Raw genomic sequence first — 25,814 nt, 5'->3', positions numbered from 1 at the left:
ATGATAGTTACCAGGGATGGATGACTTCCCAAAGGATACTATTATGCATTTCTTGGCATTTAGTTTTAGTCCATGGCTCTGACACAAGTTGTTTGTTTGTGTCAGCCCCTCCTGGAGAACATCTGTGTCAGTGTGAGATTCAATGGCAGCTCCTAATTTGCAATCATCTGCAAATTTAGTCGGCTACAGACCACTGACATTGGCCATGACTTTTGAGAAGTAAATGTCAAAAAGGAGCAGTCCAAGGACTGATCCCTGAGGGACTCCACTTGTGACTGGCCTCTTTGTAGAGGTGGCGTCCCCAGTTCTAACCTCCTGGGTCCTGTCTGTGAGCCAGATGGCTATCCACGGGGTGACTTACGGGTTTGTACCTAACCTCTTGAGTTTGTCAACAATACCTGAGTGAGGTATTGTGCCAAATGCCTTCGCCAGGTCAAGGTAGGCAGTGTGAACCATTTTGCCCTCATCCTCATCCAATGCTTTGGTGACCTTCTCAAAGAAGTCCACCAGGTTGAGTAGGCATGATCTGCCCTTGACAAAACCAAAGTGGGTTGGGTCCAGAGTCTGGAGGTTTATTATGTCTCTACTGATCATCTCCATGATAATTCTTTCCATGGCTTTACAGAAGACTAGTGAGGCTTATAGGTCTGTAGTTTCCAGGGTCTTTAGATGGCCCACTTTTGTGCAGAGGGATGACTGTTGCCTTTCTCCATTCATGAGGCACAAAGCCTGTTTGGAGGCTACAGTTAAATAGTAATTCCAGAGGCCTTGATAGGTCATGTTTCATGCTATTTAGAAGGAATCCTGGGATACTGTCTGGGCCCATTGATGCAGCATTCTTGGTCTTAGAGAGAGCATTAAGGACCTATTCCCTAATGATAGTAGGGGGAGTTATATTTGATGATATTTTCTGAGGGAAGGTTGAGGAGGAGAGAGGGTTAAAGTTGGAGATGAATTTATCAGCCAGGAGGTTTGCTACATCTTCTGTCTCAGAGGCCAAACTAACCTCAAATTTGGCTTTGGCAGACTTTATCTGTCCTCTGAGTTGTTTAGTTTGATGAGATTCCTTTTATACTGCTGGATGCTGCACTTCTTCAGTTTTGCCATGATTTTCTTCCTCCTGTTATACAGTCTACTGATTTTGTGATTCCACCAGGGTGGCTTGTTTTTTGAGTTAGTTCTATACTTCTTCCTAATGGGTACAGCTGCCTCTATGCAGTTATTAACATGCTTGTACAGGGTTTCTGTGAACAGTTCTGCATAGGCACTAGTGTTCTCAGGGTTTATGGGGGCTTGACATTTTGTCAGGTTCTCACTTAATAGCAGGTAGTTAGCCTTAGAATAGTTCCTGGATATTCCAGGTTTAGCTGGGGGTCCAGGTTTTATTTTTACTTCAAAGGAGACCATTTTGTGGTCTGACCTTACCAGGGAAGGAATTACAGTAGGAGATGTGCAGCAGTCTCCCATGTTAGGTAGGACCAGATCCAGTATGGTTGCACCCTAGTTGGTCTGTTGACTATCTGGTCCAGGGAGTTTGTGTTTACAAAATCCAGGAATCTCTGTGCATGTACATTTTGTGTTGTATAGGATTCCTAGTTAATAGTGGAGTAATTAAAGTCACCCATGAATATGGTATTGGGTTGGATGGTTAGTGTTTCTAATAAGTTTAAATACATGGTTTGGGTTTCCTGGGTCATAGATGGGGACCTATATCTTGCAAGGAAGTCTTATTGGATTTTGCTGATGGTGATTTGAACATGGAGCAGCTCAAGTACATTGTCCTGTTTGACCAGCCTTGAGGTATATTTATTTTTAATGTAATTTCAGACACCTTCACCTTTGGTTCCTGTCTGTGTAGTAGGTGGCCTAAATGTGTGGAAGGCATTATAACCTTGCACTGTTGGTGTGCTCTCTGTAGCTTTAAATCATGTCTCAGTGACCACACAGATGCCAGCATTCTGTAGGGTAAAGACAGCTTGTAGGGAGTGGAGTTTTTTTTTTGTTTAGACTCCTAGCACTGAAGAGTAATACCTTTAGATTTTCTTAGTTTTGATTTGCTATGTTGTAAATACTTTCAGTTTGGCATTGCCTAAAAAAGGCACTGTGGGGGAAGACAGTGTTTTAGCTAATATTCGAAAGCCTAGGGGGGAGAGGTGCAGAGCATCCCTGGCAAAACAGCGTGGTCTGTTGACCATCTCCTTCCATGCTGACAAATGTTGCACCCCCTTGGAATGACACCAGAAACTAAGCCAATTATTAAAGTTAATCATCCTTTGTTCATATTGTGGCATCATCCTTGGAGAAGGTAAAATGCTGCTCAATGCTAGGCTCATACCAGCCAGAGACACATATTCCAAGAGCTCCGTGATGTCTCTCTTCATATAGTCTAGGGAGGTACATCTCAGGTCATTTACTCCTCCATGGACTATGACTGAGTCATCATATTTGGTAACTGTGGTCCAGTGACCTGATTGCGTGCGTAATGTGGTGGATCCTAGCTCCTGATAAGCAACTGACCATGACTTTCTCCTTACTCAGCCTTGTAAGAGGAACATCAGTGTGTCTTATGATGGAGTCCCCAATGACTAGAATGTTGGATTGTGTGGTGACTTGCCTTATGGGCTTAGAAGTAGAGGCTCCATGAGATGTGGCTGCATGTGTTGATGTGGGTGTTGTTTTGAAAGAGTGCATTTGGGGCCACTAAGGGTATTTGTTATGTGTACTTCATCTAGCAGGACTTTGTGGTTTAGAAAGGTTACATTTAATTGCCTCAGCATATGTGGGTCGATATGTCTGCTTTGAATTGTGCGTGATGGGTGCAGTGTGTGAACTCCTGACAACTTGTTGACATTAGGAGTAGTTTTATGTGAGAGCTTTGCCTCCAGTGATATTGTGTAAATACATCTCTCACATAATATATCAGTTTGTTTGAGAATTAACTGGTTGTTAGTAAACATAAGGCACTTTCTACATTGCCTCAGGATGCCCATATCCACCAAGCCGGTAACGGAGACAGTACGAAAGTTGATATCCATGGCAACAGACCCTTTTTTTATAGACAGTTGGAGTGAGAATATCAATCACTGTCAGGAGTATCTGGTTTGCAACTATGTGGACAGTGCTTGTCACTGCAAACTAGTTGTCCTGTGTGCAGCTAAGTATTGGAGAAATTCCATTTGTGCTTTTACAGGAAAAATGTTACTCAACATGTCTGAGTCTGTACAGTGCACTGCCAAACACGTGAGGAGAAACCAGTACATAGACCCTGAAAATTAAAGATCGAAGTATTTAGGCAGATATATTGAAGTTAGAAACAAACCAAGCAGTACTTACTGAAAACAAAGAAATAGCTTATCAAGAATGATGAAAAGAGGACAGTGTCATCAGACTTTTAACCTTAATAGATGTTGCAAATAAAAAGATAAAATAATTATCAATTATTAGTTTAGACATAGAGAAGGCATTTGATTCTTTATCTTGGTCATACCTATTTAAAGTCTTGGAAACATTTAATTTCTCCACAGATTTCATAGAACTAATAAATAGCTTATATAAAAACTCTTTGTCGTATATTAAAATTGGGGCCTTTTTATCTAACAAAATTCAAATACAAAAAGGAACTAACCAAGGTTGTCCTCTGTCACCTTTGTTATTTGCATTGTCAGTAGAACCATTTGCAAATTACATAAGAAATAATAACAACATAAATAGCTTTATGGTCAATTCAAATTATGCCTCTAAAATACAATTATTTGCTGACGATATAATATTAACCATAGGAAATTTAGACTCTTCAATAAGGCATATTATAACAGCTATAGGACATTTTGAGAAACTTTCAGGTCTAAAATTCAACAGCACTAAATCTGAAACATTATTGGTAAATAAAAAAGTAAGTTTTGAATGGAGAAAACACAGTAATTTTAGTTGGGGGAATAACACTCTTAAATATTTAGGAATATATATAAAACCTAATTGGAAAGAAATTATACAAGTCAATTACAGAAATTTGTTAGGTATAATCAAAGAATATATAAACAAATGGAGTAAAATGTTCTTTACTTTTGATGAAAAGCTAACATTAATACAAATGTGTATTCTTCCTAAAATTTGGTTTCTTATTCAAACAATAATTATTAGCCCTCCAAAAAAAAATAATAAAACAGCTCAACTCACTTTTTATTAAGTTTTTATGGTTCCCACAAAAACCAAGAATAAAGTATGATTGGCACAATAGAGATTGGGAAAAAGGTGGAATTGCATTTCCAAACATAGAATCAGTTCTACTTCACATCATAAGTGGTTGAGTAACAAGTATACCTCAAAATGGAAACATCTACACATGAATATTCTACTATCTAATGCCGATGAAACAATAAACAATGATATTTTTTACTGAAAATATATTTTTTAGTAGTAAAGGACTCAGTATATAAAGAAAATAAACATGAGAAGTCACCACATTGTGTTAGCTATATACTAAACAATTTTAGGAAAATTATAAATAGTAACTGCATAACAAGACATTTTTCTATATTAATGTTCCCAATAGCACTCACAAAGAATTGTCTAGACTCTTTTAATATGAATAAAATAATGGAAATAAAAGGCAATGGACTAAATTATTGGCACCAGTTCCTAAGTACAAATAATATTCATGACACTACAAGCCTTTTAGCAAGATATAACACAAATCAAGATAATTGGTTAAATATTCAAATTTCCAGGGAACATCTAATAAAGGAATTTAAAACGAGCCAAGTGACTAATATTTTATTACAGCCTAAAATAATCTTCCTTTTATGTGAATTAAATACATCACAATTTAGCATGGGGTTCTCTTTATCTAAGATTTACAAGACATTAAGAGCTGACTTAAAACAGCCTGAAGACTCTCTATGGAGTTATATAGAAAGTATGAACAGATTTAATTTTTCTGAAAATGATAAATTAGTAACACTCAGGTCAATCAATCATACAACATCATCTCCATATTGGAAAATATTTACATGGAAGTTTTTACACAGGAGTTTCTTTACCCCACAGAGAATTGCTATAATGTCAAATAAAACTAGTCATAATTGTTGGAGATGTGATGAGAGTCTCTGTGCTGATTGGGTACACATGTTCCTTGAATGCAGAGTGATTGTCCCATTCTGGCAGAAATTTAGAGATTTTATAAAGGCATTATGGACTGACAAGTGTATAATAACAGATGCACTTTTGTTGTTTAATGCTCCAGTGCCAGATTGTATACCAAAATCACAAGTGCATCTTCTCTGGTCTCTTTTGGCAATAGCAAGAAAAATGATCACTTCAAACTGGAAAACCAAAACAATTGTATCTTTTGCTGAATTTACATTATTGGCCAAAACAGTATGTAATAGAGAACTTTTGCTTCTAGAACGACAAGAATTTCACATAGGAAGTTATCCTGGATGAAACTAAAAAAGTTATTAGATAAAATGTAATGATTTCAAACAGAATAGTCTAATGTTATGGAGCATCTTTTGTATATAGTTTTAATATTTAGTGTTATGTCTTTGTATAATTATCTGCATGATGTAAGAAGTTCATGATTTATGAAAATTAATAAAAAGAAAGTTAAAAAAAAATGAATGATGACAAGGGGGGGGGTATGAATGGCTACTGCCTGGCTACTACTAATGCTGGTCTCAGTACAGCTTCACTCTGTTGGGATACAATTGTCCTTTCCTTCTTCTCTCATCAGAAGCAAAATGTTAGCACCAATCCCAAGATGAGAATCAGGCCACAGTCTGCTTGGTGATCCACAGGCTTGTCCAAGATGAAGCAAGGGTCAGTAGGTTTGTAGCCTTTTCCTGGTGGATGCCCTGAACAGCAACCAGACCAATCAGGAACATTAAGCATAGACACTCACTCTCCAACCAGAAACAGTCAGGAATCAATGCACTCTACTTCTTCTCTCACCAGGACCAAGATATAAGCACAAATTCCAAGCTGTCACCTATAAAGCAGTTATTAGGCCTTCTGGTGATCAGCAGTCTCCAGGAAATAATGCAACTGCACTCCTCTCACCAGGAGAAAACAGAAGCACTAATCCCAAGAGGACTACTGAGAGGCAGAATGTGGGCTCTCCAATAACTGGTGATCTTGCAATAGATGCTTAAAGGTAAGATGAAAAAAAAAGGTTTATCCTAAACACTGCAGTGTGCACTAAGCACTTACATATGAAAGTGGGTAACTTAAGTTTTAGCTGTCTAAGTGGAGAGCCACTATTTTTAAAAGAGACAGATAGAGTGAAAGGGATGGGCACTTTTGTATTCTGGTATTATGGAATACACTGGGATGGCCAATAAATTTAAATAGTTGAAGGGGAGTGATTTCACAACTGAAAGGAGACAGGGAAGGAGATACATGATCAAATTAACATAAGGGGCAGGCAACTAGAAAACCAGTGGCATTTAAGAAAACAACAGTGACAGGGCGGGAGGGAAGGAAAAATCTGTCTGACTCACAAGAGACAGAGCTGTGGTCTCTTTTTAGGTTTTAATATGCAATATCCCTCACTGCCTTCTAGAGCCTTTCCCACACCACAGTTCCCTCACCATTTCTAGCCTGTCCTTCTCCTGAGTAGTACGCTCTGGATCACAATCCATTTGCTTTGCTGCACTGCCCTTCCATTTTGTCTTCTAGATACATAGGATGTCCACCCTCTTCCTCAACATCATGTCCTCTACTTCCAAGCTGCATCCTGTCAGTGAACCTACACTGAATGTAGCAATTCTTAGTTAGTGTTTGCCAGGTTGATTGGTTTTATGTCCAGATTTCACTCAACAGAACTATCCACTGTAACCCAATCTGGGCAACTGGACACCGGCTGGCCAGTACTTTACTGCCCAGGGCTGCTGGGCTTTATGGTGGGCCCACACTGGCCGATAGGGGTACATACAGCCCTCCCACCATTAGCATGGATTCTTGGCGTAGGTCAGAGTAGGTCTGGTCCTCAAACCACTTATCACTGGCAAATACCCATTCGATGACATTAGTCAACATGACCTAATTATCTAGAGCCATATTTTAACACCAAGTGGCTAGCTCTGCCACATTGCGCAGTCTGTGATCCATGTTCTCCTCCCTTGATAATACTGTGCACCACAGCAGATGCCCAAAGTGGTTGGTCTATACAACTCTTCCCCCTGTAGGACACTATCTAGAGTCTGTGCTGCTGCCCACAGCTCCACTCTTGGGTGAGTCTGAGGTGAAAACAGTCAGCATGTTTTTCACAGGTAGGAGGAACCCCTCAGAGACACAGAGAGAATATACAATCTCCTAACAAGCATTGGCTGGAAGTCAGGTTCAAACCTTGTTCCTTGTGTCCATGGGAGGTGAAGACATTGACCATTATGCCAACTGGGACAAAACTGTTTAAATAAAATAAAAGTAAATAGCACTTTTGTTCATCTAATGTATCTCTATAAATATATTAGTTAAACTTTCTGTGCGGAATAGTTCCCCAAAGGGGACTTATCTGCCAGAAAGGAGCTGAAGGCCAGCCACTGTTCTTGTGAAATCTCTGACCTGCTTCTTCATGAGCTAGCAAGAAAGTACTGAAAATTTTCCACTCTGACTTCTGATTTTCTCTCCGCAGGACTGACCAATCAGCAGTCAAAGTGGAAGTGTGGGAGGGAGCCAGAGCTTTTGTAAGCTGGCTGGTTGCTGTGTCTCAGCAAGACAGAACCCACAGAGCTTAAAGGCTAATGCAGCAGGGTGAGTAATAAACATATGAACTTTTATCATCTTCATATAAATACTTCCCTCAAATCAAAGCATGGTGAAAAACACTGCTGAAGTAATCTGTAATAAGATATTGAAATTAGACAGAGAGACAGGCTCAAATTTCAGGGATAGGAAAACACATCTATGCAAGACACATCACACATCAGAAGTGTGGGAACAGAAACTCAACCCAATATCAACGGAACAGTGAAAATGAATAGTTAAATCAAGTATTCAAATATATGGATTGTCAAGTAAAGTAGCACCAGCCTGTAAGACTAGTCTTCTTTATCAGCATATGTATAAGCACGTTACTGCAGTCTGGACAACTAATTCAAGAATCTGCACTGTGGTAATGCAGGTCCGCGGAAATGGGTTACTATCAGATATCTGAGCGGTTATAAAAGTTTCTGTTTATAATGGTCTAATCATTTTCGGTTTATTTTCTTACTGTCGCTCCTCACGGGCAATGAGCTACATCTTGTTTGGTACCGCTCTCATGAGTCTAACTGTAAGAATGAGCAGCCTCACCATGCAGCTCTGCTTCTGATCTGTCCTCATACCTCTTAAGCGTACCTCAGCAGGCAGAATGGTCTTCATTTCAACTCTTAACAAGTCTATTTTCCTCGCAATTCCTCACTGACAGGGACTGTCACACATTCAGTATTAAGAATTTTTTAATATTGTATCATATTATTTCATCAAAATGTTTTATAAGTGTAAAATAATAATGATCATGTGAACTTCTTGCTTGAAGTTGTTAATAATCTGTTAGTAAGTGTTTCACACTTTGCCCATTTGTAAAGTGCGTGGTACTGTTCCACATTTTAGAGATGGAAGGCTGAGCTATGCTCCTCCTTTCCTTGTTCCCAGGCAGGGAAGGTAGCCCCCTCACCGTACTCCCAAAGCCAACATTTCACCTTATTAACTAAAGATTTTACTAATCCACGATCAACAGTCATTTTATAAACACCCTTCTTGAAAACATCATTTTGTATGTTTATAGTCACTTACCCGTGGTCTTCTGTGAATGTTTCCTTCTGAAAGAGGATCTCATTCTTGCTCCTTAGAAATTCGTCATGATGATTATAAGTTGTCTTTAGGTGAAATTCTAGGCTATCCCGTGAGGCCTATAGAGAAAAAAATAAGTAGAGAGCTAAAATCATCCTGATCTACAAGCAAAAAGAAACGTTTTGTAAGGCCAGTATCTTCAGTGATGGAAATACAACAGGAAAAGAATTACATTCTGAGATCCTTCAGTTATTTAGTCCCTACAATTCGCTGCTTAAGCCTCCTCCTCCCCCTTTTGCCATGCCTTTCAAAACATCCACCTGAAATAATCTTATGAACCCACCTCTTCTATTCTCTAGCTTCTGTACTTTCTCATTATATAATTTCTCCTCCATCCCACGCATCTTTATGGTAGTTTTACTTTGAATCCTTTCATGCAGACTGATGTCTCTTTCCTTGTATGGCCTCCAGAACTGCATACAGTATTCACGTTTCGTCTCACCAGGGCCTAGTGAAGTAGTAATATTACCTGTTTTGCTTCTAGAGGCCATTCCTGCTGAGAACACACCCCAGCCTTGAACCATGCTTCTGGTGGTCCAGTCCAAGCGGGCCACCCTCAAATCCTTTTCCTGCTCTTCTATTGTCATCATTTCCACTCCCTCTTCACCCGCATTGAAAGTTAAAGCAGGGTTGTTGTGGCAGAGTGCAGTTGTTTACAGTGAATCTCAGCTGCCAGTTTCTGTCCACTTGCTCAGCCCTTTCAAAATCCTTCACAATAAGCTTCTGCTATCCTCAGATGCTGCATTCATCTTTTTGCTATCAGTACTGAAGAGCCTGATGTTTTCTTTTCTTCCCTCAGATGCATCAGAAACAAATAGGCTGAAATTCACAGGACATATGAATGACCCCTGCACTTTCCTTGTACATAATCTTATTTCACTAAACACAATCCTCTTTGTCCTGCTGTTCAACCACGCAGTTATCATATTCCTCAGTCTTAGTCCTGCCATCAAACTGACACCGCATCCACTGGAACTCTCCTTTCAGGCTCACCATAACCCAGTCAGAAAGTTTGTCTGACAGGTTCGCAGCAACAAGTCTTTCTGCTCAGATTCTCTGAAGGACTTTCCTTGTTACTACTGTTAGGCCACGAGGCCTGATGTTCCCAGAACATCTGCATTGGCCAATGATATGCTTAAGAGCTCTGTTAGGAGATCTGTCAGCATACTGACCAGAGTCCTGAGCACCCTGACATGTGCTTAAGAGCTCTGTTAGGAGATCTGTCAGCATACTGACCAGAGTCCTGAGCACCCTGACATGTGCTTAAGAGCTCTGTTAGGAGATCTGTCAGCATACTGACCAGAGTCCTGAGCACCCTGACGTGTGCTTAAGAGCTCTGTTAGGATATCTGTCAGCATACTGACCAGAGTCCTGAGCACCCTGACGTGTGCTTAAGAGCTCTGTTAGGAGATCTGTCAGCATACTGACCAGAGTCCTGAGCACCCTGACATGTGCTTAAGAGCTCTGTTAGGAGATCTGTCAGCACACTGACCAGAGTCCTGAGCACCCTGACGTGTAGCCATCTGGTTCTTGTGCTTTACCTTCCCCAAGAAAAGCCAATTCCCTGTCTACCACCTCCCTTTCTGTTATGTTGTCTGTTTCCTGACTCCCTCGGCCTGCCCTACCTCTCTTACAACATGGTACCCCCCTTGCTTTCCCTCACGAAGAATGTATCAAACAATTCCTTCAGTCATTATTCTTCTTTCTAAGTCTGCATTAAACCTGCTCCCATCTTTTCTCAGCCTGCCTTTCTGCTATATGCCAACAAAATACCCCTTCTGCCATCTCCTCTTCAACTTGATCTTTGTAGTCCTCACCTCTTAGTACCCCTCTGCTAGTCCCCTTTGTAACTGGGTCTGAGAGCTGCTGTCCCTTCTGCATTAAACCTGGGTCTGAGCGCCACTGTCCCTTCGGCATTAAATCTGAGTCTGAGCGCCACTGTCCCTTCTGCATTAAACCTGGGTCTGAGCGCCGCTGTCCCTTCTGCATTAAACCTGGGTCTGAGCGCCGCTGTCCCTTCTGTATTAAACCTGGGTCTGAGCACCGCTGTCCGTTCTGCATTAAACCTGGGTCTGAGCACCGCTGTCCCTTCTGCATTAAACTTGGGTCTGAGCTCCGCTGTCCCTTCTGCATTAAACTTGGGTCTGAGCGCCGCTGTCTCTTCTGCATTAAACTTGGGACTGAGCGCCGCTGTCCCTTCTGCATTAAACTTGGGTCTGAGCACCGCTGTGTCTTCTGCATTAAACTTGGGACTGAGCGCCGCTGTCCCTTCTGCATTAAACTTGGGTCTGAGCGCCACTGTCCCTTCTGTATTAAACCTGGGTCTGAGCGCCGCTGTCCCTTCTGCATTAAACCTGGGTCTGAGCACCGCTGTCCCTTCTGCATTAAACCTGGGTCTGAGCGCCGCTGTCCCTTCTGTATTAAACCTGGGTCTGAGCACTGCTGTCCCTTCTGTATTAAACCTGGGTCTGAGCGCCGCTGTCCCTTCTGTATTAAACCTGGGTCTGAGCACCGCTGTCCCTTCTGCATTAAACCTGGGTCTGAGCGCCGCTGTACCTTCTGCAGTAAACCTGGGTCTGAGCGCCGCTGTCCCTTCTGTATTAAACCTAGGTCTGAGCGCCGCTGTCCCTTCTGCAGTAAACCTGGGTCTGAGCGCCACTGTCCCTTCTGTATTAAACCTGGGTCTGAGTGCCGCTATCTCTTCCGTATTAAAACTGGGTCTGAGCGCCACTGTCCCTTCTGTATTAAACCTGGGTCTGAGCGCCACTGTCCCTTCTGTATCAAACCTGGGTCTGAGCGCCGCTGTCACTTCTGCAATAAACCTGGGTCTGAGCACCGCTGTCCCTTCTGCATTAAACCTGGGTCTGAGCACTGCTGTCCCTTCTGTATTAAACCTAGGTCTGAGTGTTGCTGTCCCTTCTGCATTAAACCTGGGTCTGAGCGCCACTGTCCCTTCTGTATTAAACCTGGGTCTGAGCGCCACTGTCCCTTCTGTATCAAACCTGGGTCTGAGCGCCGCTGTCCCTTCTGTATTAAACCTGGGTCTGAGCGCCACTGTCCCTTCTGTATTAAACCTAGGTCTGAGCGCTGCTGTCCCTTCTACACTAACATGGAGTCTGTTCTTGGCACAGAGCTATCTGGATGTTCGTATACTCTAGCACAGGTGATGTAAATGGTTGCCAAAGAACCATAATGCCCAACAACCTTCTGAAAAAATAAGAGTACAGACATCTGCATTTTACAAACTGTCCTTAAGGATGAAATTTTAGGTTTGCCTTCTGTACGTTACTGGATGGTAAGAAGTTCATCAGTAGCTCTAGAAGTCATACTGTAATAAAGTTCAAGCATACATCAGGCCACAGTAGAAGAGAATATTTGCTACTTAGTTTTAAGTTGTGGAGGGAGGACCACCTCCAATACATGCAAGCAGTCTTGGTGGAATTCTGCCAGTCCTCCCAGAACATATACTGACCTTCAAACACACACTGCCTTCCTACTTTTTACACAATTTCTCCAGCATTTTACGTGGCTCTTTATGTGTTGGATTCTCCTTCATACAAAACCATGTATAATGTTAAGGTGACAAACATGCCATCTTCACATAAAAAATCTGCAACCTTGTTCAGTAATGTAAGCTGTTCAGAGGATGAAAGCAGACTAATAAAAATAAAAGTAGCAGTCCAGCCCTCAGTCCAGTAACAAGAAATTTAATAAAACAGCAGTAAAAAACACAACAGATTACCGCTTTCATCTTGGAACCCAAGACTTCATCAGAAAACTGAATTAAACATTCACACTCCTTTTATACCATCAAACATCTGTTAATTAATTGATTAATGAATTAACCGTTAAAAGTATGCACACTACTTTAAAAAGACTTTAAATACATACTTTCTTTACTGCAATTATACAAATAATGCTTTCTCTTTTAACACTGGTTTCACAGTTGTATATTAATTTAAACCTTGATAAACATTAGATTTCAGTCTCGGTTGCCATTTTAATTCCTTATTTAAGACAGTGGTCTTTCATTCACCCCCCCCCCCCCGGAATTCCTTGTGATAACTTCCAAAATACCAAACTTAAAATTCACAAATTTCACACAACTAACAGAATGTTTAAATAGGGCATTAGTTTCTTTCTTCATTTTGATGTTGTGGAGGTGTCCATACATTCTATCCTTTAATGCCCTTTCAATCTTACCAATATAGAATGCTGAACATCCTCCACACTTAGCTAAGTACACCAGCTTGTTGGTATTACAGTTACCATCACAAAAGTACACCTTACTTTTTATACCGTTTTCCAAAATAATAACTTCGGCCTTGTTAATGAAAGGACACTGCTTACACCTACCACAGGGTGTAGTTCCCTTTCCTGTTTTGTTTCCCCTACTGAAATAATTTTCAAATAAGTTCTTAAAATTTTTTTTCCAGTTTTAAAAGAAAAAATGGGTTCTTGTCCCACTACCCCTAGTACCTCCTTGTTCACCTTAAATATACTCCAGTTCGCCCTAATAATCTGCGTGATAAATCCTGTGTTATCATTGAATTCCGTAACACATGCTTTTTCACATGTTTCTTCTTTTCCTTTTTTAGTAACTTGTTCTACCCCTTTACCCAACAATGGGGTGTATTTTGAACCCCAACCATTATACACAATCAACAATCTCAGTAACTTCTTTTTCAGGGTAGTCTCTACAAAGGAACATTTCCTTCAGTTGACCCAACTCAGTACTTAAGTCAGCCCTATCTGATGTCATTCTGGCAACTCGAATTGCCTGTCCCTTAACCAAATTCTTTTTCTAAAACTGGGGATGGTTACTAGTGTAGTGAAGGTAACTGTTACACCACGTATCCTACCTAGTGTAGTGAAGGTAACAGTTACACCACGTATCCTACCTATAGATGTCCAATTTAAATCCTTCTAAGATGTGTGAAATAGTTACGTCCAAGTAACCAATACTCTCCTTACTCCACTGGTGTGTAAACTTAAAATTCCGAACACCCATTTAAATAGTCCATAAAGTCATTTACACTTTCTTCTTCCCCATCCCATAACACAAATATGTCATCCAAAAACCTGACATACAAGTGTATGAATTTGGAAAAGGGACATTTCAGTACATGTTCTTGTTCCCACCCCAACATCACTAAATTTGTGTAGTTAGGGGCACAAGCTGCACCCATAGCTACACCTGTGACTTGTTGGTAAAATTCATCTTGAAAGTGGATATAGTTATAGTCAAGAACAAGTTCCATAAGTTCACCTACTAAATCCACCTTTTGTTATAAAGTATCGTGAAAATATTGTAAACCCTTGAACCCTTGCTCCTAGCAATAACGGTAAACAAATCTCTTACTTCATTGGTCAAAAAACTTTCAAATAGCAGGTTTTAGTTTACCTGAAAAATCCCAAGAATCCCTAATCAAGTGGTATGCTTTCATAATAATATCCTTCACCCAATGGTCAATATACACTGCCAATGGGTGGGTTTTAGAACCCCTTGCAGAGACTATTGGTCTAAAAGGTGAATCATTTAAAGATTTGTGGACCTTTGGGATTCCAAAAATGTTTGGAATTATGGAATCTGTCTGTTTCAAAAAATAGTAAATTGGCCCATCAATCCTATTCTCAAGTAAATATTCCTCTAAAAAGGAATCAATCCTACGGTACGCTATAAATATTTCACTCTTAGATACCGGGGAGTAGGTATTGTTATCTAACAAGTTAGTAATAACGTTGTTATATTCCTCTGTTTCATACAGAACTAACACCCCCTTGTCTGGTTTCATAATACGAATTCCTTTACAGTTTCTCATTATATTTAATATTTCACTTTCCTCACTCATCAAATTAAGTAAACCATTTTTATTTTTTGTATATAACTGGCAAATTTCACCAGTGACACACTTTTCAAGTAGCTGTAAGGTTGGGTGCAGGGGTGGGTTAAAGGTATTATTCATATATGGACCGTTAATTTGCATGTCATATTGGCTCCGTCTTTCCTTAAAGTACAAACCCAAGTTGAGTTTTCTCAAAAATAATTTTAAGTCAATAAGGGCATTTGCAACATCACCTCGACTGGTGGGAATGAACTTGAATCCCTTAAAAAATAAAGAAGAAACTCTTTAGTAAAAGCAGTTGAGGTATAATTGTAGATTTTAAATCCATTATACTCTACTATACCATCCTCACTTATTTTAATTAATTCTTCCTCCGTCCCCCTGCTACCTGGTTTCCCTTGGTTACATGTTTTCCCCTGCTGTTGCCCCAAATCCATAGTGTACATGGTTTTGCTGGCAAGCCTCCTCAGACCACTTCAGAGGAAAAAAAATTTTGTTCAACTTCAGAGAATGAATCGAGTTCATCCAAACCACCCCCTGGTATAACATTCTTTTAAAACTGGAAAAAATTGTAAGAACTTATTTGAAAATAATTTCAGTAGTGGAAACTAAACGGGAAAGGGAACTACACCCTGTGGTAGGTGTAAGCAGTGTCCTTTCATTAACAAGACTAAATTTATTATTTTGGAAAATGGTATAAAAAGTAAGGTGTACTTTTGTGATGGTAACTGTAATACCAATAAGCTGGTGTACTTGGCTAAGTGTGGAGGATGTTCAGCATTCTATATTGGTAAGACTGAAAGGGCATTAAAGGATAGAATGTATGAACACCTCCACGACATCAAAATGAAGAAACTAATGCCCTCTTCAAACATTCTGTTAGTTGTGTGAAATTTGTGAATTTTAAGTTTGGTATTTTGGAAGTTATCCCAAGGAATCCCAAGGGGGGAGGTGACTGGAAGACCACTGTCTTAAATAAGGAATTAAAATGGCAACTGAGACTAAAATATAGAAGTTATGTTCTTACCATAACGTTCCATGTTAGTTGTCTTCTTCTCGCCTTCTTCTTGCTGGATGGGTTCGAGCCGACCTCGGCTCACGGCCACTCTAAAAGCTCGAGAGTTGGTTCCACCGCTCGAGGCTCCCCTTATATCCCACAATGCTAGGCGAGAGTTACCTCAGATCTCGTTTGTAAGCTAACCCAGCTTATGTCAATAACAGAATAACTGTAAAACAGAATCCACCTCTAACAGCAGGAAGAAGCGGGATGACCTATATCCTGAAACAAGAAATATGCATAATAGCATATGACTAAGAAAGAGGTGGTAGAAAGAGAGGTCACGATCACAACTCCTCTAGGTCTGTCCAGGCCAGGGGGAAGGAGGGTGGGCCGCAAGAAGAAGGCGAGAAGAAGACAACTAACATGGAACGTTATGGTAAGAACATAACTTCTATATGTTAAGTTGTCTATCTCGCCTTCATTCTTGCTGGATGGGACCGCGTCCCTAGCACCTTGTCCCGGGTGGCCTAACGGAACAGACTCCTGAGAACAGTGGAACCAAAATTAGCTCTATGCCTAGAAGCTAAATCCAACTTATAATGGGAAATAAAAGTGTGAGGAGTAGCCCAAGTAGCCGCTGCACAAATGGTGTCAATAGGCAGTCTGTCTTGGAAGGCTAGAGAAGTAGCCAAAGCTCTGGTGGAATGGGCTTTAGGTTTATTAGGCAGTTTTTGGTGTCTAATCTCATAAACAAGGGTAATCAGAGATGTTAGCCATCTGGATAATGATACCTTTGAAACTGGAAGTCCCTTTCTGCTTTCCGCATAGGAGACAAACAGCTGATCAGATTTTCTGAATTGTTTCGTCCTGTCCAAGTAGTACCTTAATTGACGATGAACATCCAGGCAGTGTAATTTTTGTTCAGACCTATTTGAATACTCTGGTTAAAAGACAGGGAGGTCAATGCATTGGTTTAGATTTGATGTTGAAACCACCTTAGGCAAAAAGGACGGGTTAGTTCGTAAGGAAACTCTGTCCTTATGGAACAAGAGATAAGGAGAACGACAACTGAGTGCTTGAAGTTCTGAAATTCTTCTAGCTGATGTGATAGCCACCAGAAAGAGAGTTTTCCATGATAATAATTTCAAGGAACATGAAGCTGCAGGTTCGAAAGGGGAAAGAATCAAGGAAGCAAGAACTAAATTTAGGTCCCAAGGAGAAGGAGGATTTCTTATAGGAGGTCTGAGAAGAAAAACTCCTTTCAAAAAGGCTTTGCAAAGTTTGTGGGACATTAGGGCAGATTCAGAAATGCCCACATGAAAATTAGAAATAGCTGCCAACTGAACCTTAAGAGTAGATGGAGATGAACCTGCATGGAAGAGTTCAGCAAGAAAATCAAGGACTAGTTGGATGGAAGCGGTGAAAGGATCTATGTCCTTTCCTTGTGCCCAATATGAAGCGTTTCCACTTACTCAAATAAATCTTCGAGTGGAAGATTTATGGGAAGCTATCAATATATCTCTAACAGTGAGATAAATGAGGAAGCCTGGCTACGGTTGGCACTGGAGGAACCAAGCAGTGAGGTTCAGAGAGTGGAGGGAGCGGTGAAACTGACCCGATTGGTGGATCAAAAGATCTGGAACTAGGTCCAGACTCCACGGTCGCTCAAGAGATAACGATGTAGAAAGGGGAACCACACTTGTCGAGGCCAGTAAGGAGCAATGAGGATCAATGAGGCCTTCTGAGCGATAGCTTTCTGTATTACTTGAGAGATCGAGGGAAAGGAGGAAATGCATACAGAAGTCCCGGGGCCAAACTTGGACTAGAGCGTCCCTGCTGGGTAGGCCTGGTAAAGGGAATATAATGAAGTATACTCTGCACTTGCTGTTTTGGGGAGTATTAAAAAGATCGCAGCAAGGCTGACCCCACTTGAGAAATCTCTCTCACTACAGAGTCTTTCAGAGACCACTCGTGAGGCATGAGTATAGCTCTGCTCAACTTGTCCGCAATGTGATTGGACTTCCGGGATGTGCGTTGCTATCAGAAAACGCTGAGAAGAAATCGCCCATTGCCACAGTCTGAGTGCTTCTCGACACAGGGGTATGATCTGGTTCCGCCTTGTTTGTTGATGTACCACACTACAGACATGTTGTCTGTCTGGATTACAATCGTTCCTAAGGGAAGAGAGTCTTGAAGGGCTTGCAACGCTAAAAGCACTGCTCTCATCTCCAGAACATTTATGTGCAAGTGGCATTCGTTTGGTTGCCATGTGCCCTGGACTGTCCTGCCCTGATAATGCCCCCACCCGATCAGGGAGGCATCCGTTGTCAGAGTAGCAACCAGAGGAGGTGGAACAAATGGTCTTCCCGACAGGAGCTGGGGGGAAGACATCCACCACATGAGATGCTTTTGCACGCTTGCGTGATCATAATGGTGTGAGACATTGGAAGTTCCTGGTATGACCATTGAGAAAAAGCATCCACTGAAGGATCCGCATGTGGTATCTGGCCAATGGGAGGAGAGGTATGGCGCTGCCATGATTCCCAACACCTTTAGAACTAACCTGGCTTTGGCTCTGTTGTTGTTGAGAAGAAGTGACACCAATTTGTGAATGTCTGATATCCTTTGGTTCGTTAGCGTTGCAGACATGTTTATAGTATCTAAATTTAGCCTATGTAGGTAATAGTACGACAAGGCGACAAAACAGACTTTTCGCAATTTATTGAAATACCCAGTTTTGACAAAGCGAAAAGTATAATCTCTGGCCATCAGAAGGAGATGCTTGGTGGGAGCTGTGAGAAGCCAGTCGTCCAAATATGGAAACACCTGGAATCCTTGTCGTCTCAGGTGAGACGCTACCACTGCCATGCATTTGGTAAACACCGGGGCAGTGGTGAGACCAAAGGGCAGGGCCCTGAACTGAAAATGACTGGTTCCCAGCCTGAAGCGGAGGAATCTTCTGGAGCGTCTGTTCATTTTTATGTGATAGTACGCATCCCGAAGGTCTATTGAGCACATCCAGTTTCCTTTGCCCAAAAGGGGAAGAATGGATTGCAGCGTGACCATCCGAAATCTTGTTTTCTTGACTGATTTGTTCAAGACACTGAGATCCAAAATCGGTCTCCAGTCCCCTGTTTTCTTTGGAACTAAAAAGAACCTTGAGTAGATTCCGGATCCTTGTTGGTCTGCTGGCACTAACTGAATTGCTCTTTTGCAAGCAGTTTTGAAATTTCAAAGCTGCTATATCCCTTTGAGCGGTGGAACATCTGGAAGGGATTTTTGACTGATTTGGAAAGCGAAGAAAGGATAGGATAGCCTTCGGAAATGCTGGACTGTACCCATTTGTCGAGTCAGGGATAGCCAGGCTTCTGGGTACAGTGACAATCTTCCCCGACTGCCTCCGAAGATGGGCAGTCAGGCAACACCTCAGGGATGCTGAAAGGGCTTGTCAGGGAAGGCTTCCGATTGCCCTGGTTCTCGGACCCCCTGCCTCTAGGGCGACGTCTACCATTGTTATTCCGCCTCTGCCTCTGGCGGGAAGCGACTCTGTCGTCAGGCGAAGTCCCTTGAGATTGTTTACGGAACCACATCTTTCCACCTTTCTGGCCTTTGGGGTAAGGCCTAGAAGGAGTAGAAAACGGACTCCGGCGGCAGAAAGGGTCTTGCCATCAGTCTCGCACCTAGTCAGGGTTTCTTTCACTTGAGGACCAAAGAGAGATGATCCATCAAAGGGAGTTCGTGAAAGACGTCTTGAAAGGTTCCATAAAGTTGCATAGCCGCATCCAGGCGTGCCTACGTAAGGCTACCCTGTCCCTGCGGCTCTGCTCGCTCCATCGGCCGCATAAGAGAGGAGGCATGGAGGAGTTGGAAATGGAATTAAGGATAGCCAGCTGCGTGTTCATTTTCTCTTGAAACCCGCAGCAGTAGGGTCCTTCAACATTTCACTCGCTTCCTTGACCAAGTCCCTTTGAAGGCGAAAGTGAAATGGCACAGGTAATTCAGCGAGCATGGTAAATGTCGCTGAGGAGAACATCCGCTTCCGTACCTATCCATGGACCTAGATTCCTTGTTAGGTGGATGGACAGGCACTGAAGGATCAGCCAGTTCCTTCTTTGTGGCGGCAGCTACCACCATAGCATCCACAGAAACTCCTTTTGTTAAAAATTGCTTGTCTGATGGAGCTGTGATGAATTTGGAGGGTCTCCTGGGAGTGGGGTCCACTGAATCAGGAGCCGTCCATGCCTTCTTAGCAACCACCTGCATGACGGGTCAAGGGGGACACCCAGGAGGTGGAAGGACGAGAGCCAAACGCCTCAAGATACACAGATTCGTCCTCCGAAGGGTTGAGGGCTGGCCAATTTCCCCTCTGTTTAAGGATTTCCAGAATGTCTGCAAAAGAGACATCTTCAGAAGGGGAACGGGGGGAACCCTCAGAATCATCCAGATCTGTGTCCGATGTGATAGACTCAGGTGAGTCAATGTGCTTCCTCTTGCACTTCCTCTTCCGAGGGGGCTCTTCTGCCAAATCAGGAGAGGCCTCGAAGAGGATGAAATCCCAAAGGGGCTCCTGAGGAGCTGGCTCTCTGCGGTCCGGGATGAGGGAGTGAGTCGACTTACCCTGAGGCAGCATAGAGGGAGGGGCTGACGGAGCCGACTGTGGAGTAGAGCCAGGCTCTAACACACTCCGCATGACCTCAGCACCCCCGTCAGGCAGAGCCAGAGGTCCCCGCTCCGAGGAGCTAAGGACCCCCTCGGCACCGACAGTGATGGCTCGAGGCGATGTCGGAGCCGAACTCACCAGCGCCAAGCACCGAGAGGGAGAGGGGTCGGACAAGGGTCCGATGCCACTCACCCCTCGAGCCGACGAGGAAGTCCGGCGCCGAGATTCCTCCATGGAAGAAAGCGGAGCCGGCGACGGGCGAAGACAATTGTCTCGGCCCGGTGACTACAGTCTCGGTCCCGACGACCCGGCTCCGAACTCAAAAGAGTCGAAGGAGGAAAAAGTTGATGGACGAGGCAGGCACCGACTGATGAGTCGGGCTCTGAAGCATCTGGGCTAGTGCCTCGGACTTAAGTAGTCGACTCACCACCCTCTGAAGGTCATGATCGAAAGCCTCGATGACCTAGAGGAATGAGACCTTTGGCTCCGTTCAGACAGCAGGGGAGATCCTGGAGCCGAATGAACGGAGCCAAGAGAAGGTGACCTAGACCTCTTTCTGGTTGTCGGCTCAAGATCTTGTCGGAGCCGACACGGGTACCTCGATAACCTCGGCTCCGGCCGGGCCGAGGAAGCCACAGAAACTGTGGACTGAGTCTTATCGGCTCCAGCCGGAGCCGATAAAGGCAAAGGTTGAACAACCTGAGGTCTCGGCTCAGAAGCCGGAGCCGAGACCTCGATGCCTTAGAGGGCTTCCCTGTTGAAACTGACAGGGAATCCTCTGGTTTTAACAAGCCTCTCAAAATTAACTTGTTCTTTCTCTCCTGCAGGACCCTGGGGCTGAATCCATGGCACACAGCACAGGAGTCCTGCAGGTGCAAAGGCCCCAGACAATAGACACAAGAAGTGTGAGCGTCTGTCAGAGACATTTTCTGACAGCACGCATCACACTTCTTGAATCAAGACCTTTGCTTCCTTTGACATTATTCTAACTGACAGGTATACACTACACACCAAACACACAGTTATATCCTGTCAGAAAAATTATTAATACTAAAAATAACTAACAATTTTAGTAAAAATACTAGAAATTAAGCACAAAAAAGTTAAAGTAACTACACAAACACACCCTAGGGAGGGAAGGCCAAAGGCCCAAGGGAAGAACCAACGGTTCTTTTAATAAGAAAACGGGGAAAAAATAGGGTCGGGGATAAAGAACTATATCCTACACTAATTTGAGAAGAATAAAGTTAAAAAGGGGGAAAAAGGATAACTTTTTAGTATAAAAAGCTAACACTCACCAGGAACCGGTAGAAACAACCAACCTCGAAGCTGTAGCGGCAAACGAGATCTGAGGTAACTCTCGCCTAGCATTGTGGGATATAAGGGGAGCCTCGAGCCGGTGGAACCAACTCTCGAGCTTTTAGAGTGGCCGAGTCGGAGCCGAGGTCGGCTCCGAACCCATCCAGCAAGAATGAAGGCGAGATAGACAACTTAACATCTAATGTTTATCCAGGTTTAAATGAATATATAAATGTGAAACCAGTGTTAAAAGAGAAAGCAATATTTGTATAATTGCAGTAAGGAAACTATGTATTTAAAGTCTTTCTAAAGTAGTATGCATATTTTTAAGGGTTAATTCATTAATCAATTAATTAACAGATGTTTGATGGTATAAAAGGAGTGTGAATGTTTAATTCAGTTTTCTGATGAAGTCTTGGGCTCCAAGACAAAAGTGCTAGTCCGTTGTGTTTTTTACTGCTGTTTTATTAAATTTCTTGTTACCAGACTGAGGGCTGGACTGCTACTTTTATTTTCATTTGTTCAAATTACTTTTTGAAGTTTTTATTCATATTCGTGATGAAAGCAGACTGTTACTACGTGAGTATGTATGCCAACAAATAGACTTAAAGCAGATAAAGAAAAGAGAATTATTAGTAAGCTCTTACATCTGAGAACTGCCTACAAAGTGGTGAAGAGTGGAACCGGTTGTATTGCTTTTAATTTTTAGGTTCATATGTTCATAGGTAGGTACTAGGCTATTGGCCCGAGGGCCTACGTAAGCCTAGCAAACAAGGTTCCCTGGCTTACGCCACCCAAGAAAGTTATTTTCCTGTGCCACCATCGAGCAGAGACACAGAAGTGATCCCCGGGGTGTATTTCCCATTTCCCATCCACTCATCAAGATTTTTCTTGAAGAGTGCTAATGAAGAACTTTGCTTGACATAGATGGGTAGCCTATTCCAGAGTATGGGAAGTCTCTGGGACAGGAATCTATCCCTCCAGCATGTCCTGTTTATTGTGGTGACAAGGTTTAGGTCCCTAGACCATGTAGCTCGGAGGGATTGGGATTTCTTTAGGTGTAACATGTCCAACAGCTCTGGGTTTGACATGGCTTTATATGTTAATCAGAGATCACCTTGGAGTAGGCGATATGCTATGGAGTAAAGCTGGAGTTTTTTGAGATGGTCAGTGTAGGGCATCTGAGGCCAGTAATCCTCCTTGTGAGGTACTTCTGTGGCCTTTACAGGTGCTGCAGATGTATTGTGAGGTACATTCCAATAGGAGCGTTGTACTCTATAATGGGTTTAATGAATGTCGAGTAGAGGGGAACAATGACCTCCTTTTTTTCCTGGATGAGAACCCTTTTATGATGAGGTGTGCCACGTAGAAGGACTTTCTGACTACTGTGGCGATGTGACTATCAAAGGACAGACTACTGTCCACCTGGGTCCCAAGGTCTCTTATCACACATTCGGTGTTAAGTAGATTGCTGTCTATGTAGTAGTTCACGGGTACTGTGTTTTTACCAAAGGGGATGACAATGCATTTTTTGGCATTGAGCTTGAGGCCATGGCTCTCACACCAGGCATCTGTCTCAGTGAGGCCCTTCTATAGGATTTCCACATCATTTGGGAACTCGATTACGGTTACTAGTTTGCAGTCATCTGCAAACTTCGTTAGCCAGAGGCCTTCTGTGTTAGCCTTTACTTCAGAGAAGTAGATACCAAACAGGAGAGGTCCCAGGACTGAACCCTGTGGTACTCCACTTGTCACTGGTTTGAGGTCAGATTTGGAGTGTGCAACTTTTACAGTGTGGATTCTGTCAGTGAGCCAGTTGGCAACCCATCTTGTGACGTAGGGATTTATACCTAGTTTAGTGAGTTTAGCTATAATTCCAGAATGGGGGATGGTGTCAAAAGCCTTGGCGCGGTCAAGATAGGCTGTGTGAACCACCTTACCATCATCTACGGCTTTGTTGACTGCCCCAAAGAAGTCGATCAGGTTCAGGAGGCATGATCTGCCTTTCATAAACCCGAACTGGGGGGGATCCAGAGTTTGGAGTTTACCAATGTCTTGAGTTCCATGATGATACGTTCCATGGCCTTGCAGACCAGGCTTGTCAGGCTAATAGGGTGACAGTTCCCTGGATCAGTGGTGGCTCCCTTTTTGTGGAGTGGGATAACTGTTGCTGTACGCCATTCAGTGGGCACAAAGCCTGATGTGAGGCTATGATTGAATATGGTGCTTAAGTGGAGAGCCAGTTCATTCCGAAATTCATGTAAAATGCAGCCTCGGATGTTGTCCGGCCCCCATGGATGCTGTGTTTTTGGCTTTAGAGAGTGCAGCTTTTACCTGCGTAGTTGTGATTACAGGGATTCTGCATTCTTCCTGTATAGATATGGGCCTTTTAGGGGGTGAGGGGGGGTAAAGTTAGCACTGAACTTATCTGCCAGGATGTTGGCAATATTAGTTGGTCCTGTAATTTTCGTGCCGTTGTGCTGTAACTCAGAGCAGATCTGGGTGCTGCCATTGAGATTCTTGACACAGCTATAGAATGCTTTGTGGTTGCCCTTAGAATCAGTGGCGCTTTTGTTTTCGTAGCTAGCTTTGGAGGATCTTATAAGGGGTCTCAGCTTCTTACTGAGGCTGACCAGGGAGCTCCTCCACTCATGGGATTTTAATCTCTTTTGCAACAATTTCTTCCTTCTGTTGTACAGTTTGTTTATGGCAGGGGACCACCAGATTGGCTTCCTTTCTCTGAAGGATAGCATCTTGGTTCTGTTTGGGATAGCATGATCCATGCACTCGTGTAAGTGCTTATAGAGTGCATTTGTGTAGGATTCACCAGTCGTAACTTTTAGTTATGTACTCACCATAACTTTAGATGTTTGGGATCCATCTCGCCTACATTCTGTACTGATGGGCTCGGAGCCGATCCCTCGGCTCCGCCTCGCACGCTTATGCTATAGCGAGGCCTCTTATTGGCTGAGCTATCTTTATCCCAGGATGCACCACCACTAATCCCCCAGATCTTGTTTGTCCGCATTCATGCACACATGCACAACTTGTTTATATAACATTGTTAGGTGTTTCAAGATGAAACAACAGGATTCGGACCTTCTGATATCCTCTGATCTCCAAGGAAGGGGGAAGGAGGGTGGGTTATTAGGAATGTGTAGATGGATCCCAAACATCTAAAGTTATGGTGAGTACATAACTAAAAGATGTTATGTGATCCTATCTCGCCTACATTCTGTACTGATGGGACAGCGTCCCTAGCACCTAAATCCCGGGTGGCTCATTGGAAAACACTCCTGAGCACTGTGGAACCAAATGAAGCTCGTCCTCTAGATGCCACATCCAATTTGTAGTGGGAAATAAAGGTGTGCGGGAAGACCATGTAGCCACAGCACAAATGTCACTAATAGCAAGCTTAGAATGGAATGCTACAGAAGTAGCCATAGCCCTTGTAGAATGAGCTTTGACAGAGGTGGTAAGCTCTTTGTTAGAATAAAAATAAGCTTGAGTAATACAGTCCCTGATCCATTTGGCAATAGTGACCTTTGTGACAGCTTTGCCCAATTTATTGTCTGCAAAGGATACAAACAACTGATCTGTTTTCCTTGATTGTTTGGTCCTGTCTAAATAAAAACGTAACTGCCTGTGGACATCTAGTGTGTGGAATATGAACTCCGCTTTGTTAGAGTATTAAGCTCTAACGATTGTTGTAAGCAGAAACTAGAACAAACTTTAGGGACAAAGGAAGGATTTGGCCTGAAGGATACTCTGTCCTTGTGAAAAACTAAGTACGGAGGTTTTACTGACAAGGCTTGAAGCTCTGAAACTCTTCTGGCAGAAGTAATAGCCACCAGAAAAGCTGTCTTCCATGATAGAAACTTTAGATCACATGTAGCTGCCGGTTCAAAGGGGAAAGAAGTCAAGGCACGTAACACTATATCGAGATCCCATGGAGGTGCAGGATGAGAAATCGGAGGTCTTAATAGAGCAGCACCTTTCAACAAGGTCTTACACAATCTGTTGCTCATTAAAGGTGGGTCTATCGATTGCTGAAAATTAGAAATTGCTGCCAATTTTACATTGATGGTAGAAACTGAAGAGCCTTGATTGAAAAGAGAAGTTAAAAATTTTAGTACTTCTGCCATGGGAATAGAAATGGGGTCCAGGCCCCGGAGTTGAG

At 42.7% G+C, this 25,814-nt stretch overlaps 1 protein-coding gene across 4 annotated transcripts in view; it reads right to left on the bottom strand.

The window, feature by feature from the left end:
* CFAP276 (cilia and flagella associated protein 276) overlaps nt 1–25,814 on the bottom strand; it is a 494,385-nt gene that overhangs the window by 329,497 nt on the left and 139,074 nt on the right. For all 4 annotated transcript variants that reach the window (XM_044076475.1, XM_044076476.1, XM_044076477.1 and 1 more), the window contains exon 3: nt 8,773–8,888. In XM_044076475.1, coding sequence (XP_043932410.1) covers nt 8,773–8,888 — 116 coding nt within the window. The remainder of the gene's footprint in view (nt 1–8,772; nt 8,889–25,814) is intronic.

Source organism: Protopterus annectens, chromosome 7.part0 (assembly GCF_019279795.1).
Source record: "Protopterus annectens isolate FY-2018-M chromosome 7.part0, PAN1.0, whole genome shotgun sequence".
NCBI lineage: Eukaryota > Metazoa > Chordata > Ceratodontiformes > Protopteridae > Protopterus > Protopterus annectens.
Note: the sequence above shows the minus strand (reverse complement) of the source record. Positions and strands in the feature narration are given on the sequence as shown.